The 17908-nt window shown below is 37.6% G+C and overlaps 3 protein-coding genes across 10 annotated transcripts in view; all 3 read left to right on the top strand.

Moving 5' to 3' along the window:
- The window catches only part of PGAP1 (post-GPI attachment to proteins inositol deacylase 1), a 39641-nt gene extending 29970 nt beyond the window's left edge, over positions 1 to 9671 (top strand). For all 3 annotated transcript variants that reach the window (XM_030486243.1, XM_030486246.1, XM_030486244.1), the window contains 3 exons: positions 388 to 608; positions 945 to 1049; positions 1868 to 9671. In XM_030486243.1, coding sequence (XP_030342103.1) covers positions 388 to 608; positions 945 to 1049; positions 1868 to 2006 — 465 coding nt within the window. In that variant the 3' untranslated portion in view covers positions 2007 to 9671. The remainder of the gene's footprint in view (positions 1 to 387; positions 609 to 944; positions 1050 to 1867) is intronic.
- Positions 9469 to 14700, top strand: C5H2orf66 (chromosome 5 C2orf66 homolog). Its single transcript, XM_030486293.1, is given in 5 exon segments — positions 9469 to 9501; positions 11747 to 11795; positions 12380 to 12399; positions 12402 to 12524; positions 13653 to 14700. Coding segments are annotated over 5 exon segments (408 nt in total). The 3' UTR covers positions 13836 to 14700.
- A 490-nt stretch (positions 14701 to 15190) lies between these two features.
- GTF3C3 (general transcription factor IIIC subunit 3) overlaps positions 15191 to 17908 on the top strand; it is a 113561-nt gene continuing 110843 nt past the window's right edge. For 4 of the 6 annotated variants that reach the window (XM_030486098.1, XM_030486097.1, XM_030486100.1 and 1 more), the window contains exons 1-2: positions 15191 to 15363; positions 16654 to 16756. In XM_030486098.1, the coding sequence (XP_030341958.1) occupies positions 15265 to 15363; positions 16654 to 16756 (202 nt within the window). In that variant the 5' untranslated portion in view covers positions 15191 to 15264. The remainder of the gene's footprint in view (positions 15364 to 16653; positions 16757 to 17908) is intronic. The other 2 variants (XM_030486101.2, XM_030486099.2) reach the window with 1 other exon arrangement.

Below are 17908 nucleotides of genomic sequence, written 5' to 3'. Positions count from 1 at the left end.
TACTTCTAGTTGCAGTTGCATTACTTCTCTATCTTTTTCCATGAATAATCATCTGTGATTTTTCACCCGTGTGCTTTATTACTTCTTTTATTCTGTTCTTCCTCCATCCAGGAACTCCATTTCTTATCACTGCATTGGTGTCAGGGCATCTCCACTCCCCATTCTTTTCTTCCAAAGACATAGAAAGTATTAGTGTATGAGAAATTTCTGTTTAAATCTAGATGCTTTAAAACTGAACTATTGAACTTTGCTTTTTGAGGGATAAACTGCAAATTTTCTTCTTAAAATGGAGCTGGTATGATACTGTTTTGAGAACTTTACCCTCCTCCCCCAGCATGTGTTCTTACAAGCCCGTTCATGTTTTTGACTTCTGTCTTTTATTTTCAGGATTCAGGCGACTCAAAAGAAGCTTCAAAGAACTCCAGTATACACACAGTCAAAAACCGGAGTTCAATGGACAGTATTTCAGAAGCAACACAGTCTCTTTCCAACAGCACAATTGTTGAAGCTGTTAACAGTCTTAAGATGCATGTTACAATTCTCAATTTATTCACATGGATCGTGCTGCTCAACTTGCCATCCTTAATTTATTGGTTAAAAAATCTCAGGTAACTTCTTAAATTGCCAGTAAGGTAGAAGAAAAGAATAAGATAATAAAAATTGCTAACATTTGACTCTTTATTAGCTACTTTATGGTATCAAAGAGTTCTGTTAATTGGATTTTTTCTATGCAATCTGATTTATGTTATGGTATAAGTAGGCGTTGAGTGAATCAGTGATACTTTGAAGAAAGTAATGCTTCAGAAAGGATTTAAAATCAGGCTGGAATGCCCATATATATTTCATGTGTGTGTGTTGTTATCAGCACATGCTTGTTCTCAAGTTGGTTTTTATTTGGAAGCCTAGCTTAGAAATAACAAGCTTTTTAAACTGTTTCTTTGCAGGTACAATGTTAGACTTGATCCTGATCCATGTAGATCTACAGCTATTATCATCACATGCATTTTAGAAATTCTCATGAATTCACGTACTTCTGAAGTGAAAACCAGGTACTGTAGCCTAATCTCCAGTTTTTGTTTTCCTGCTTCTTTCTTACTACTTCATTTGTGTAGTAAAACGCAATTTATGCTGCACAGACATGTAACCGTTCAGCCTACATACAGATTCCTCAACTTCTACGGTTAAATCTTAAAGACTAAGTAAAATGCATGCAAATTACCTGTAGTTTACCTAAGCTGAGAAAATCACCTCTATTTACCACATGGACTTAAATGAAGTATTTGCTATCTAAACAATTGGTCTCATAAAGTCTTCTTTAACTGTGACTTTTTCATTCATAATTCATTGAATCCTTCCAAAGGATTGCATTTAGCAATTATTGTCAAAAAGTTACAAGGAAAAGTGAATTCTAAACCATTATACTTAAGTTCTTGTAACTCCTTTATATGGGCACACTTGTGGAAATGTGCTTTCTACTGGGTTGATAAGTTCTGAGCGCTTGTTTTTGTTGATGGGAAGAGTGTTTCTTGTTCAGATACACAATTAGTCAGTGCCTCATGGAAGACAATGAATAATACCCAATATAGTCTATCCTCTTGACCAGTACCTGTTAATTCAAATGATCATTAAGTCTTTGTCTTATTTCTAAATGAATATGAGAATATTTTTAAATTACATTTTATTAGTCTTTTGGAATAATTGCTTAGGTATCAGTTGTTATTGCCAGTTAGACCTATTTGTTCCCTTTTTAAATGAACAAAGCCTCGAAACCTAGAAATTACTTTTCAAAAGAAAGTGAAACATGATATTTGCATACCTTCTGCATATATGGCTACAAAAATGGCAATTTTTCTTTATATTCTTACAGTAAACTCTTGAAGATTGCAGCCAAAGTTCCACTTCCCTTGTCTGTTGCAATGCTGGCCTTTGGACGAATGCATTTATACAAAGTACCAGACTTTGTGACTTTTTCTCTTCTTCTACATGTGCTGTGTTGTATTGTGTAACATTTGTTATGCATAGGAAGAATAGTGCAGCCTAGAAACTTAACATTGGAGATGGGGCAAATTTCAACAAAGGAATGCCTAGATCAATATCATCCGTAGTTTACATTCTATGGGAAAGAGGACAGAACTGGGAATCTTTATGAAAAGTTCATGGTTCTGTACATGTTGCTGAGAAAGCTTTTCATGGTGTTTTATCTCCTGACTGTGAAAATTAAGTGAATTAACTATTGTGTCTAAGCACATGAATTGTATCAGTGTAACATCTCAGTACTCTGTTTGCCTTGTAGACACTTTGGTATTTCACTATACTACTTTGCTGAAACAGACTTTTTTTTACTCACTATGCCATACAGTGCATATGTTCTGAACTTGCATCTCTTGCAGGTCTAAATTATGCTGGTTAAAACTCAACACATTTCAAGCACACTGTGACTATCACAAAAACTACACAGCCAAGTACACTTTCAATCATTTTATGCTCATTTAAAAGCTGCCACAGTTGTGACTAGACAAACTAGAATGTACTGCTTATTTAGAACTGTTATTTCTATCAGATCATTTGTTCAATCAGTATGAGTTGAACATTTGTGAGATTATTGAAAGTCTTATACATTTTACTTTTTGTGAGAGAGAAAACAACAATATTCTGTGTAGCTTTCTATTCAGGAAGAATACCAGCAGATTCATAAATAATTTGCTGTAATGTTGTTTTAAAACATTGTCAGTTTTCTCTGGGATTTTGTCAATTCTGAAATCACTCCTTGGACCTTGTCCATGTGTAGAAGCTAGCAAACATTGAGGTATGGTGTGTGTTTATGGTGCAGTTGCTGTAACACAGTTTCCAAGTAGACAAGGCAGGGCTTTTTTCCTGTTCTCAGTCAGCTGTCTCATAATAAATGTCCATACATGAAATTAATATGGAATAGTTAACAACAACTCATGCCCTGCCATACAGTGCTAACTTCCTCATGTGGACAAACTCTTAGTAATAGTGGGAAATACTGACCCATAATTTTTAGCTCTGTATAAAGTACTATCTTAGTGCCTAGATGCTACAGTGACTGCCATTTATAATAAAGCCTAAAATAGCTTTGTGTAAGGAATTCTGTCCCCTGGGTTTGTGTTTTGCCAACAGAAGAAATCTCAGTAGCCATTAAGTGAAAATGATGCATTGATTCTGCATAGAGATGAGCCTACTACTTGCTTCTGTGTTAGCTGTCTCTGCTCTGTCCAAGATACCTGCTATCTTCATACAGAAATACTAGACCAGTTCAATCAGCTTACATGAATAAGAGGAAATCTGCTACCCACAGCCAATCAAGTATGTTCTTGATATAGTAGTACAGCCAGCCTGACCCATAATTTTATGGTATCTCATTAATCTTGCCTAAAGTGCCTCAGTTAGTTCTAAGCGTGTTATTAGGGTCAATTAATTTGAGCTGGCTGGAAAGACTTAATTCAAACAGCAACTTTCTGAAATGAAGGACAAATGTGAAGTAAGCATGTGTTTTGTGTGCTTATATCCAAGTCAGCTGTTCAGGTTATCACTAAGTCATTCAAACTGCTTTAACTGAGTAGGACTTTGGTAGTTAACCAAACCACTGTCACTGCTGTCAGTAATCTATGTGCTGGTATTGTGGTCTTAACCTTTTTTAAAAAAGGTTAGATTATACCTAGTGTCTATAAATGGGAAAAGTTATTTCAATAGATTATATCTTGATACTTTCTAATCAAATGTATGCTACAGTATGTGTATGTAAGATAATTTCTGTGTCTAAATATACTTGTAGCTAAATCCACCAGTTGGTTTAACTTAAAAATTGCTGTTCAGACATACAAGAATAGAGTAGTTATTCTACTTTCAAATGGCTGTGAATGAAAGATGGTGGCAGCACTGCGCTGGGGCTGGTAAAAGGCTGGCTGTGAAAGGTTCTGATTTCTGTGGATGATAATTTTATTTGGCCTTCATAATCGTTTTGGTTTACTACTGTATATATTCTGATTTTGTTTTGTCATATTAATGGGCTCTTTATGCACAAATCCATTTGTTGGAGTTGTTGATAGAATAAAATAATAATGAGAATAAGGAGAGCAAGCAGTTCTCTCTGAGAGATTAGGTGTCTAATCCCAACTAGATTTTCTGTATAATCAGTGGAGGGGGATAGGTTTAGAACAAGTCCAGAGAACAATTCCTTCCACTCTAAGAGAGGATGAATTATCCTAGTTGCCATTCTGAAAAGGACAAGATTTTGTAATAGTCTAAAATTGTTTTTCAGGTAAAATACAATGATTGTTGTTACTTTTGGAGAAGAGACTTCTGTTATGTGAATCTCTAGTTCTGCCACTGTTCATAATTATAATCTCTGCAGAAACATAGGCTAACACAATATAAATACTTCTAATTGTGTGTATGAGGAAGTGTAAATATACTGAAATATCCTTTATTATGAGTAGGCTGCATCTATAAACCAGCTTTGGCAAATGTATTGTAATGTCTCTTAGTACCTTTAACTAAATTAAATTTCCAGTTTCTTCATTAAATTTTAGATTATCTAGACTGGGTGAGAGAAGATCGAGACCCAAATTAACTTGTAATGGGTTAGACCTCTGCTCTGGAAGGGGAGATTTGTATTATTATGCAGACCCAAATTCTGTTGTTCTCCTTCGGAAGTTACAGTATTAATTTGGCAGAGCCATTGTTCTTCATCCATGTGGATGTTCACCACATTTAGATGGAGATTATGCCACATAAGCATTTAGGTTGAGATTAAGCTACTATTTTTTCTTTTGTACCTCTTTCTAATTTTTTATAAGCTATCAAGCAGAAACAGAATAAAAAACAACACGGGTAAGGACCTAGAGTACCAAATGTCACTGATTTTAGGTACAGCGTATATGTACAGCAGCATCTTTCTTTGGCACAGGCAGAGGGAGATTCAATGAGAAGCTTTAGTGACATCTCCATACCGTGAATTGCTCTTGAAGTCTGTAATATTTTGTGGCTGATATGATGAAACATGTGTTCCTCATAGTCTTACCATGCTGCAATCATTATAGCTAACAGTTCATAAAAGGTCTGTATTTTTCTGGTAAGGAAAACCCATTACCTCTTAATTGAATTACCAAATGTACCTTGAAATTGAATGAATGAATGTTGTCTAAAGGTGGTATTTTCAGTTTTGATTTAAAAGTTAGTTGCAGTATGTCATGTTTCAGCATTATGTTAAAAGGGGATTGTTTTTTGGGGGGTTTGGTTTGTTTCCAAAAAAATTGCAGTAACTGAAATCTGAGTTAATAATATTTCTCATATTTAGAGTTCTGCTCTGATTTTGGTTTTGAGTGAGCTGATGCATGTAGCAATTCATTCCAAAACATTAATTTGCAAAGTTTTAACACAAACAAACAAATAAATAACACAACAAAACCCTAAACAAGGCAGTAGTAATATGTCATAGAAGACACAGAGACAGCTTGTGTGTCTGAGTGAATTTTTCAACTATAACCTAATTGGGCTACTTTTAAGGTCGGTGTTTAAAAAATAATAAAATGTATTGATACTTAAACACACCAAAAAGCATTGTTGCATACATCAGTATTTGGTTTGGAGTCTAATTTTCCATGTGTTTGTTAGTAACAAGGCTAAGAACTTGTTACTTAACTTTTTTTCTGAAATCTAATACATCTGACAGGACAGAATAAAGTCAATTATGTGCCTGTGAATAAATGTAAATGTTTGAGAAGCTTTCATTGCATTAAGCTTATTTCAATACAGTGGTGGGTGTGTTTAGACTTTGGTCTTATTTATACCAAGGAAAAAAACACGGACATTCACAGACCTTCAATACTCTGAGTTACTGAAAATGTTTTTGTAAGTGGTTACAGCATCTATGATAATTGTGCTGCTGTTTTAAGTCACTAAGCTACTAGAAGACTGATGGCTGTAAACCAGACTAAATTCTTCATGCTTATTTTCCACTTCATAATCAATGTTAGTCACTTCATTTACAGCTTTGACTCTTTACATCTCTTTTTTTCTCTGGGAGATAATCAAGCTAGCTTGTATAAGCACTTGGCACTGTACTGTAAAAGGTTTTAAAACTTTCATCACCATTCCTTTAGGAGAGATACACTTTTGTCACCAAAGCTAGATGTTGCTCTTGTATACCTCTGGAAATGTGTGTGGAGGAATGACAATTGAAAGCAAATAATTTTTATGTTTAAGTAGGTTTTCTACCTTTTTTTTTAAAGCCAGAACTTTAGTATTCATAATAGAATCCTTAAAATCTCTAAAAGTTTATTTGAAAACCTTTTGCAAATATTACGTTTTCTCATGCTTATTCTTACTTAGGGAAGAATGTATTCAAAGCTTTTAATCAGCTCACTTATCTTAAAGTTTAAATAAAATCTGTATATTTCATCTTGTTAATAAACATTACTGCTTTAACAAATAAATTTTAAGCATCTAAGGAGAATATTCTATAGCTCTTACTTAAGCAAATCTGCCCAGCACCTCAATTTTTTAGGTATCTAAGCACGTAACTGCCTTAAATGCGTGCTTATTGCCTTGTAGCATGAAAACCTGATTCAAAGCCGTGATGTTTTGTCTTCAATTTCACTGGGTCTCACTCTGCATTCATAAATGCAGACGGATTTTGCTACTCATGCTGTCCTAAACACATCTTGTAAGCCTCTCTACAGTTATTGGCAGGTTGTGGTCTGGATTCTGCAAGAATCTATGTGGTATCAGAGCTAATTTGGTGTCTATAAAAGTCAGGAATGGCACACACAAACTTGTTACTTGGTGGCATATCATTCCAGTTCCTCCTTCTGTATGCAGTTATCCTTGATTTGCAGTATCCTTCTGCTATGGTAAAAAACACAGTGTCACAGTAACAGTAGGGACCATGACTGACTTAGTGAAAATAGGCAGCAGCTGTCCTGTAGACTGTTGTTCTATTGAAGTTTTGCATGTTTGTTGAGATACCAGCAAAGACTCTTTTTTTCCCTCCAACTTCAATCATTTCAGGGTATATATAAAGTATCAAACATGCAAATGTGTTGATGTTTAGTTTCATAAAACTTTAAATGCGCTACTTTGGGCTCAGTTCAGAATTCAGGCTTCAGTATTTTCCACTTATGTCACTTTGAGTGTGAAAACAGTATTTGAGACTGCAGCACCTGACAACTCAAATATTTTACAGAAGTCTACACATAGTAGATGTGACACCTACTTACAGTGCCAGACCAAAACTGGAATATGAAATTCCTCGCTGTGGCTTTAAACTGGTAGCTTTCTAGAGCGAAAAAAGCACTGTGCCTTAAACCAGTCAATGAATACACTCAAACTGTAGCCTGTGGGCTTCTGTAGCCTTATATTTGATTTTTGAAATTGACCAAAAATAATTGTGTGGATCATACTGAAACTTGATTTGGGGAAAATACTTTTACAAAATTATTTTAACCCCCTTTTACACTTAGGGAAATGAAGACTTAGGACAAGTACAGTATATTTGTGGTTTGGAATCACACCAACCCAAATTAGAAAGCTTTAGCTACCCTTAGTTTCTCAAGTCTTTCAATTGTGACAAAAAGAAAAATAAGGAAGAAGAACTAGTCTCAGATATCTGTCTCAACTTCGAAGCCTGTGTGTCAAATTATTTTTCAAACGTTTGTTCTTTGGTTTCTTCAATATAAGACCCCCCCCCAATTGTAGTTCAAGCAATATATTGTATTTAAGCCATTGAGTATCAATATCTACCCCAGTGTGAGAAATAAGCTAGATGGGGGTGGGTTGCTTGGTTGGTTGTGTTAAAGCTCTGGAAGTTTTGAATAACGAATTTCACTTTTTACGGAAAATATTAATAAAACATTTATACATTCTGTTCTTCTCAATCCATTACAGAAAACCAGAAATAGTCAAGATATTATGATTTTGTTTTGGTACAGTAGATGGATTTCTTATGTATACTTTTCAATATGAAGAACTTGGGAAAAGCCACCACTGGCTTTCCTTATGTGTCTCCATAGGATTCTTGGTATGTTTTTGGGGGGAAAGAAAATTTTGACCCCACCCTGTATTGGTACTGTATAACACTGATTCTTGAATAAAGATGCCATCTCAAAGCTTATCATTGAACTGTGGCATATTTAGATATCCATGCAAAATGACTGCATGTCAGCTGATCACAGTAATTGTTTGAAGCCATACAAAGCAAAGTTATTAACCTTCTCTCATTGAGAACTAACCTGGCTGCCATGATGCTGCTGATGCTGTGGCACAGCAGATAACATGCAATTTTTGTCTTTCCTGCTACTTCCTTCTGTATGTTAGTTTAGAACTTTTAAAAACCCTTGTTCTGGTCACCTAACTTTTTCTTCCTTCTTTTGTGATGATGTTGTTTCAGTAATCCTAATCACTGCTGATTTTTTTAGCTACAGGAATAGAGGAACAGTCTAGTATTAAAATCATTGAGAGGGAAGAGTTACCTTTAAGGCCTTTATATATGGTGAATAGTCTAGAAAAGCCGTGTAACCTAGGCCTAGCAACATGATTCCCTACTTAGCTTTGAATTGTTTTTCCAAGCACAAATAATAATAATAATAATTGGAATAATGTTGGCCAAAATACCTGTTTAGTTGGATGAGAGAGAGGGTGCTGCTGTTTGGTTGGTTTTATGAGGACTTAAAACTTTGAAGAACACAAATTTCATAAATTGTGTTTATTACTATTAAATTACATAAATTTCCCAAAAACGTAATTTTTGGGGAAATCACTTCATAAGCAACCTGTCTTACTTATTTTTAACTCTTTCCCTGCTTTCAGTTTTTATACGGCTAGCGTAAATCTGGTGGTGTAGGTGGAACGAACTCTTAATAGTTACATGTTTCTAGAGATGCTGACAGGGTCTTCTCTGTAAATGTTTGAATAATGCTACAATAAATGATTGTGCTTACTGAAATGTTTATAACTGAATTCTCAGATACAGATCATACAATGTGTGATGAGCCTTGGCAAAGTCCTTGTTTATGAGAAGCTGAGAAAACCTTGGAGAACAGGTATCTTCAGCTGACGCTGAAACTGCTGAAAGCGGAAATCTCAGCATCTTTAAAAACTGTGCTTTTAGATGCTGGTAATTTTTTTGCTGAAGCTGAGGGCAACTTGAGTGGGAGCTACTCTGGGATGTTTGTATTTTGTTTGATGGTTTCCCTGTCAACAGCGTATAATTCACATTTTTTTAACTTGTCTTTTTTTTACCTAAGTGTGCATGACTAAAGAGAACGTTGTATAGCATATGCTCTGCTAAAGAAACACTTCTGTATATTTTTGTATGGTGTTCTGACATGGTTGCAATACTACAAATGGTTGTAATTCACAAAAAATGCCACTTACCACTCATACTCTGTGGAGTGTCGTGAATGTTACCTGTACTTCTGTTGTACAAACATGCTAATGAGTGTCGTGATGAATGTTTGTTTGCCTTTAGTCTTTGCTCAGGTACTCATGTGGAGCAGTTTGGTGCTTTTCTTTCTAACTTGTAATACTTGGGATTCTAAGCAACAAATAAAAACAGTGAATAAAAAAGCATGGCAGTTAGAGCAGTACTTTATGTAAAACACTTTTTTTTCCATCTCAAGTAGAGTACAATAAAGATCATCCCTAATGAAGCCTGTCTGAATATCTTCACTCAAGCATGTTATACATGCCTTGCTATCATGCATCAGGAATGCAATAAAATGGAAAATATCTGGTGAATAATATAGTTTATATAGAGCAACATGTGTATAAAACTTGTTCTCAGCTAAACTAATTTGTTTTAATTTTTTACCTTTTGAATTAACTTACATGAAACTGACCAAACGGTGTTACATACATCTTCAGCTTCAGTGCAGTTTCATTCAAACATGCATGAACATTACTGTCCCATTAGAGCTAGATAATTAGTGTAGCCACTTGCAAAAGATTCCATTTACTGACTATGTGTGTCTATATACTTAATTTGTCAAGACCTAATGCTTAAATTTGGCTGCATTATAAAGGCATCACACTGACGTCTAGCTTGGAAAGTGTTTGTTAAAGTAGCTACTGTTCTCAAAGGAGGATGCAATTTTGTTCAATCAGTGTAACTGTACTAATAGTATTGTAATATGTGTTCTGCTTATATTTGACTTTCACTGAAGGGAAGAGCTATAATGTAATTATCTTAAATAAACAAAACCAACAAAAAACCCAAACAAGCAAACAAACCAACTAACAACAACGACGAAAAAACAAACCACAACAAACCAACCCCAAATGAACAGGGGAAAAAAAACAAAGGAAAACACCATGAAAAAAACAAGCATTAAAATGAGCACTAAGTCTAAACAGACTTTTAGCTCAGTTTCTCAACCGCACTGAGCTCAGAAAGCAACAATGCAAGTTTGTAGGTTTTTCTTTTTTTAAGACAGCTCATGCAATCACAGGATCATTAGGGTTAGAAGGGACCTCTGAAGACCATCTTAGTCCAACCCCCATATGCTAACTGAATCTCTTGCCTATCTGCCTACTTCATCAGTCAACCAAACTGCCTTAATTACTACAGTAATAAAACTTGTTTCAAATTTACAGATTACTTCATTATGTTTATGCACAAAATTAAACTAGAACAAAGTATCTACTTAGAAAATCACCAAAGAGAGTTTCCTTACATTGAGTCCTGCCTTTTTACAAGTTCTATTTCTGCTGTTGTTCTGATTCTTAAGGAACTTGTCTATTATGAGAAGTAACTGATGGGGGTGTGAATAATCTTTTTTTTATTATTCCAAGTCTGTAGAATAATATACAAGCTGGATAAATTGATTTGTATTTTTATATGTTATTGCAGTCATGACAACAACACTGCTAGGATTTTGTTTACTGTGTCGCTAATGAGGTTTGGATGTCCACAACTTTGCCTGCCTGGAAGGGTGGTGTTAGGGTTTTGTTTTGCTTTCAAAATTTAAACCAAACAAAGATGTAGAGCATCTAGTCAGAAATAACTATCTATAATCTGGAGTGAGATAATGGTCAAATAGTTTTAATGTGTCTATTTAGGGATGTGTTTTATGTGGTACTAACTAAAGTATCATCTAAATAGCGGAGACAAGAGTATAATGAAATTGTAAGCAAAAAATCTGAGCTGAAGAAAACTGTGAAATAAGGTAAAGGTAAATTAACATAGTCCTCACTGCAGTCCTTGTCTTAGCTTCTAGTCTGACAAGAGGATATTAACTGCTGCTAAGACCAAGGTAGGAAAGCAACACTTCCATTAAAATGTTATGATTTCGGATCTCGAAACAGACCTTACTTGCTCTCTATCTCTCTCCAGCATCAAGAAAATGATCCCTATCTCATATCTCATCTTGCTTGAAAACCATTCAACCAGCTGTAGTTACCTGTTAGTCACCATTCTTGAGATCTGGCTAATTACTTTAATTAAAAAGTAGTATTTTGATACAGCTCTGCCATGTCTGCTGGGAATTTTTTTAAACTTCTTATATGCTTACCACCAATTTTCTGCAATAAGGCTTAGGGAAGAGGAGTTTTAACTGCACTGTTCGATAGCAACAGGTCTTAAGAGTATTAAGGATGAAATTCTCAAGGGTCTTTATGTCATGGATGGAAATGGAATCATTACTGTATTTTTGAACTCCTGCTAACGTCACTGACACCCACCTACAGTCCACTAGAAATATAAGTGCAGAGATCAGTTTGTTCACAGATTACAAGGAGACTAACCAAGAAGGGGCAAGCCAGAGCCAAATTCACTGGTAAGCTTTATTTTAAAGAATGTGAGAGGGAGAATGATTTCTTCCTTCTCTCCACCCCCCCTCCTTGAGTCAAATTGTGAAATGGGTCTTTAGTGTCTTGTACCAGGCTGTGGTGTTATTGCATTTATTAATGTATGTAGTATACTTTCATTTAATGCAATTTTTAAAAGTGAGTTATCTGGATCTCAAGCCATGTTTCTGCATTTTTCTTGGAGCACACAAAGATCTGATGCTGGAACTAATGAGCCAATGTAAATGGCTGTATGTAATAACCAGTGTACATTTATGAATGTAAGTAATTTTTGTTAAATGTCATGCTGGTCCCTCTCAAAAGAGAATCCAGTGTCAAGTAATAGCTTTGGTATGGGAAGCACTTCCTTAGAATAATTCGTTCTTCCTAGTACATTAGTACTAGGAAAACAAAGAAACTTTGATAGCACACGGATGTAACCTGCAGGAGGTAGATTTTCCTTGCCATGGCTAAATTATTTTCAGCACTCCACTGGATTGTTCTGGTTGCTTTCTTTGTTACCAGTGACAGCTCTGTATGACTTAAGGAGTCTGGTTCATTGTCCTTCTTACAGATAGTCTGTTCATCTCTTCAACATGTGGAAAGTGGTGCTGCTGAGTCTATATACGGTATTGGCTGTGAGAGGACTGGTAAAGGGTGCTCCTTTCCAACCAGAAGAAAAATGGAAACCTCTAGATAACCCTAGAAACAGAGACCTGGTAAGGAAATGCTGCAAGATAGCCTAAGTTTTGTGTGGGTTTCTTGTTTTCCATCATGAGAATTTTCTTATTTTCTAAATTTAAAGCTAAGAGGGGCCCATTAAATGTAGTGCTAGTCACTGTGCACTTTGTGTAGTCAATAACCACCAACTGGATGAGCATTCTTCAGTCAAGATGTACCCCTTAACTGAAGAGACATTCTCGGTGTGCAGTAGGGCATAAATCTTCCTTGTATTTCCATCCAGCGGCTTTAGATTTTAAAGATGTATTTTGTTTATGCAACCACCTGGTTTATGAAACAGAAGAAGAATGATCATTGTCATAATTACAAGGGTACATTTAGGTTAGATACTAGGAAGAAGTTCTTTACTGTGAGGGTGGTGAGACACTGGCACAGGTTGCCCAGAGAGTGGGTGCCCTATCCCTGGCAGTGTTCAAGGCCAGGTTGGATGGGGCTTTGAGCAACCTGGTCTAGTAGCAGGGAGCCTGGAACTAGATGATCTTTTAGGTCCCTTCCCACCCAAACCAGTCTGTGATTATGTTTCTCTCAAATGTGTACTCTGTTGATTGCACATTTGTACTTCCAGAAGATAAGGTAAGTTTGCATCTGACACGTGGTTATGAATAGCAGCTGAAGATCTGAAAGTTAATTACAGCTGAGAATTAAGAGAACATGTACAAGATATTATGAGCAATTTGTGAAGGACAAACATCAGTTTCCCACAAATTTTCCTTGCTGTTTTAAGAAGCATTAATTTCCACTTTTAAGCGATCTAAGGGGCCAGTTCAAATCAATTGCCTGCTGTTGCTAACTCTTAGAGAACATTTCTCTTAGAGAAATGTCCAACGCAACTGTAGTGTTTGCTCTCAGCAAGGGTTTTGCTGTGCCTGGTTTACAAGATTTGAATCCTCAGTGGGGAGCATAGATGATCAGTAAACGGTGGTTTTAAGGTGTATGAGCCATGAATGGAGTGGACATGTCTGAATTATATTGTCTATATTGTACTAGTTTATGGTCAAAATAGAGGATTTCACCCCACATAGGAACACATACTACATTTACCTTGTGTCAGTGGAAATAATTAATCTCTGTTGGGCACACTATTTTCACATATGCAATATGTTCAGTTTTTCAGAACGCTGCAGGCTTATTTTTCAAGCAGGGGTCTTGATCTCAGGAAGTTCCCAGCCACTATCACCATGAACGATGAAGGACCAAGGCCTGTCATGTTCTACTCGGATCCTATTGCTTCTGCATTTGCAGATTATGAAGAAAGGAAAAATTCTTTCCCAAATTATTTCAAAGGCTGAAAGATGCTGCTGACCAAGGTAAAATATTATTTGAATCTAAGCATTTCGGTGATTTACTCAAGATCTTAGAGATTAATTTGTAATCAGTATATTCAGTTTAGGAATATAAGCTCTCTGCCTGCTTAACCATGTCTTTTTGTAATCAAAACCACAGCTCCACTATTCTTATTATCCCAAATCATAATGAAGACTGCACTCAGATTTTAATACTAAGCTCTCATTTGGCCAAGCTTTTGTGTCAGGGAAAAAGATTGCACTGCATAATGAGTATTTGCATGATAAATAAATGAAAATGAACTTTAAAAGGGATGCTGTAGCTCTCCTGTAAGTTACAGCAGCAGTAAGAAAACGACTGGTGGAAGTAGTTTGTCCTGCATAATTCAGTCATTCTTTTCAGTGTTCAGAACTGTTTTCTGGAAGTAGAGGTCTGCTGCACTCAGTTGGGGTATTTCAGCCAGTGTTAGCTTTGATCATACCCTGGTTGCATATAAATATTTCTGTATTTGTCTCACATCCTTTGTTTTGTTTTCTTTTTCCTCCTCTCTTTTTCAGGGATTAACTTTTGAACTTCATGCGAAGTGGTAACCTTCCCAGCAAAATATTACTGCTTTGACTTTTTAACTGTTACCTGACAATTTAAGTTTTTCCTCACTATCACAGTTTTTACCTATGGAATCTGATGTCATGCTGCAAGTAGCACATTTGCTTTCCATTGACAAGTATGTGATGTTTGCCTGCTACGATGTGCCCAGAGAGCTGTGTGTGTTGAGATGTAAATAAATGAGTGCAACAGTGTGCTTTTAAGTATTGCTAACTGTCTTTGTTCAAAAATGGTAAATAAATGTTATCTTTCATTTTATTAGAACTAGACATCCTAAAGTGTTCTGCAGCAATTTTTTGGATACTCTTTTATCACAAGTCTTCTAGTTGGGAGACTAGGAGGCAGTGGGGAAATATGGGCTCTGGCACAGCCCCAGAGCCCAATGGCTGCTTGTACCTCACAGCCAGCCCCTCACACCCGTTTCTGACCGTACCCCAATAAGTCACCTGCACCACTGTGTACGTGTATGAAGTTAAGAAACATTTCTCACGTAAAAGTAACTTTGGGGGAAATAAAACATGGTGTCGGTAACGGAGGTGCTTCCCTCACGCCTCTTGCCCTACCCCGGTGGGGGCTCGGAGGCAGCGGGCAGAGCCGCAGCGCCCACCGCCACGGCTCCGCTCATCCCCGGGCCCGGGACCCCCTCCCGGCAGCCTGAACCCCGCTGGTGCCCGCTCCCTCAGGGCGATGTTTCCCCCGAGCCATGGCGGGGCGGAACCTCCGGGGCGGGGCGCGGCGGGCGCCATAACGGGACGGACCGGCGTCCTACCCTGAACAAGGTTCCCCCTGTGCGGGCCGCGGGTGCTCCATCGCGGCCGTGCCGGCGCGATGTCGGGCTTCAGCCCGGAGCTGATCGATTACCTGGAGGGGAAGATCTCCTTCGAGGAGTTCGAGCGGCGGCGGGAGGAGCGCAAGAGCCGCGAGAAGGTGAGCCTGCCCCGCCTGACAGCGCCACGGCCCGGCCGGGCCGCTCCCTGCCGCCATGGCAGCTCCTGGCGCGGCACGGACCGCCTCAGGAGCGCTCTCCTCTGTGTGTGTGTGGGGCTTACATTAATGGCTGTGCTGCTCAGCTATTGATTGCAGCTGCATAATTGCTAATTTCTGTGTAAAATTGTAAGAAAATAACTGGAACTTGTAAGGGTCATCAGGTTCTTGTAGAGCAAGTTGTTCAGGGGAGCGTACACCTTTCAGGACTGCCAAATTCAACGCTTTGGTTCACACCAGTGCGGTTTGTGTCCCTGGACATGGCAAAAGTTAGTGTCAGTTACCTTCAGGCACCATAATTAGTTTCATCTTTAGGGTGGAGCAATGGGCAGAAGCAGGTTTTGATATAATCATCCAGCATATACTGCTCCCACTCCCCCACCATCTTCTGTGTGAGATCTAAGGAAGAGATCCAGTTTGACTCATTTTGTTGTGGCTTATTGACAGCAATAACTACAGGGAGACACAGCTTTGTGGCTAAAAGTAAGCAGATAGAGGTGTTACGAGCAATTCTGTATGCTTGATTGGAGCGTTGTAGTTTAACTTTGCCATCTTTATGTCAAAAGGCAACTGAATTTCTGTATCTCCTGGTCTTCAGACAGAAAATTCAGGATAACTCAGCTGTCATAGAAAGACAAGTGATATCTTAGGGCAGCCTTATGAATCATAGAATGGTTGGGGTTGGAAAAGACCTTAAGATTATTTACTTCCAAACCCCCTTCCATGGGCAGGGATGCTTCACACTAGACCATGTCGCCCAAGGCTCTGTCCAACCTGGCCTTGAACACTGCCGGGGATGGAGCATTTACCACTTCTTCAGGCAACCTGTTCCACTGCCTCACCACCCTAATTCTTATTATTGGAATAACAAGTGCTATTTTGGTATTTCATTTTGTATTTAAAAAGGCAGGCTTCTAAAAGGATTTGTAACTTTCTTATTCATACTCAACTATCTTCCCTCGTCGTAATGCCAGATAAACAACGGACTAGTCTCTTCAGTCAAAAGTAATGTGAGCAGTCACCATCTGAGTCACCTCATATTAAGAACAATATAAATGTCTTGAAACCAAGTAATGCTAGGGTAGGTTCATTTAAAAATACTGCACTATTCCACCTGTTTCAGTAGCAGTGCAAAAGCTGGAAACCTGTGGTCTAAATGCTGATTGTAACTATTAGGGGGAAAAGGTATGAGTCATGTTCTAAAGCTGATAACTAATTTATTGGTGTGTGTAGGATGGTGAAAATGCGTCTGCTGAGGAAAACACTGAAGATGTAGAGGCTCCATCATCATCCAAAAAAGCGTCTGGGAAATCCCAAAGTCAGGATGAAACTGACGGTAAATGTTAACATAATAACTTATATTTCAAAGGTCATTGAAAGCACTTGCTCTTTGATAACTGACTTTTTATAAACACCTGGCTGCTGCTTTTGACCCTGTGGGTATTGAAGCATATTGTTAGAATGTGTACCTTTGTGGAATGTTACGAGTCATAGCCAGGGTTTTACCTTTGCGAGCGTTTTGAGGGCTGGATCTGGCCAATTCGCCATGTTTTTCTGGGAAACTCTCAGTTTTTCCCCTGCTGGCTTCTTAACCGCATGGCCTCAATTATTCACTCTCTCTAAATAATTCTCTCTAAGTTACAAATAATTTGAAGTTTCTAACTTATCTCAAAAAGTCTTCTCTCTGTTTTGTTTTGCCTTTTTTTTTTGTGTTAATCTCTTTGCTAGTCGTTTGCTGAGACTTGAATGTTTCAGAGTATTTGATTCTACTGGGTGAGTGTTGCCTTCCTCCATTGTCATCCAAAGTGAAATAAAACAGTTAAAAAGAGGAGTTTTGGTTTTTCTCTGTGTTGTTGTTTGTTTGTTTTCTTTTTTCTCCTGCTCAGTTATCTTTTGGCCTGTTTAGAGTTCCTACATTTATTTCTCTCCTTATTTTCTGCTGGATATTCATAGCTACAGATTTCCTGGCTGGCTTTCTTTGTGCAGTTACTGGGATGGTAGTATCTCCTTAGGTGTTTCAGCAAAGTAAGCATAACTTCCTTGGGGTTCCTGCATAGCAAAAGGACTTGCAGGAAGTAGTAGGAGTAGCACTTCTCTCTTTAGTTTGTGTCGGTGCTTGTTGATTCCATGCCTCAGATTCTGGATTTGAGCTTGGGATTTAGAGTGCTGCAGCCTGTTTTAGACATCTCTTCAGAAGCTATACTCCATACACCTGTCAGGGCATAGTTTGTGGGACTGCCAATGCTACAAGATAGCAGAGTGCAGTTTTTTATCTCTTTGTGTTGGTTCTTAGACTCCTCTTGCTACTTTCACAGGAAATTCTCATAATTATATTTGTTTGGGGTTTTCTTCCATTTTCTTAAATTTCAAAAATAGGCCTGAAATTGTCTCACCTAAAATGAGCATCAGTGGTGCCTTGATTTTGAAAGTATGGCCAGATCTCATCCTAGAAGGATAGCAAATGAACACTGGAAGTGTGGCTGGAGCC

Source organism: Strigops habroptila, chromosome 5 (genome assembly GCF_004027225.2).
Source record: "Strigops habroptila isolate Jane chromosome 5, bStrHab1.2.pri, whole genome shotgun sequence".
Taxonomy (NCBI): domain Eukaryota; kingdom Metazoa; phylum Chordata; class Aves; order Psittaciformes; family Psittacidae; genus Strigops; species Strigops habroptila.
Note: the sequence above shows the minus strand (reverse complement) of the source record. Positions and strands in the feature narration are given on the sequence as shown.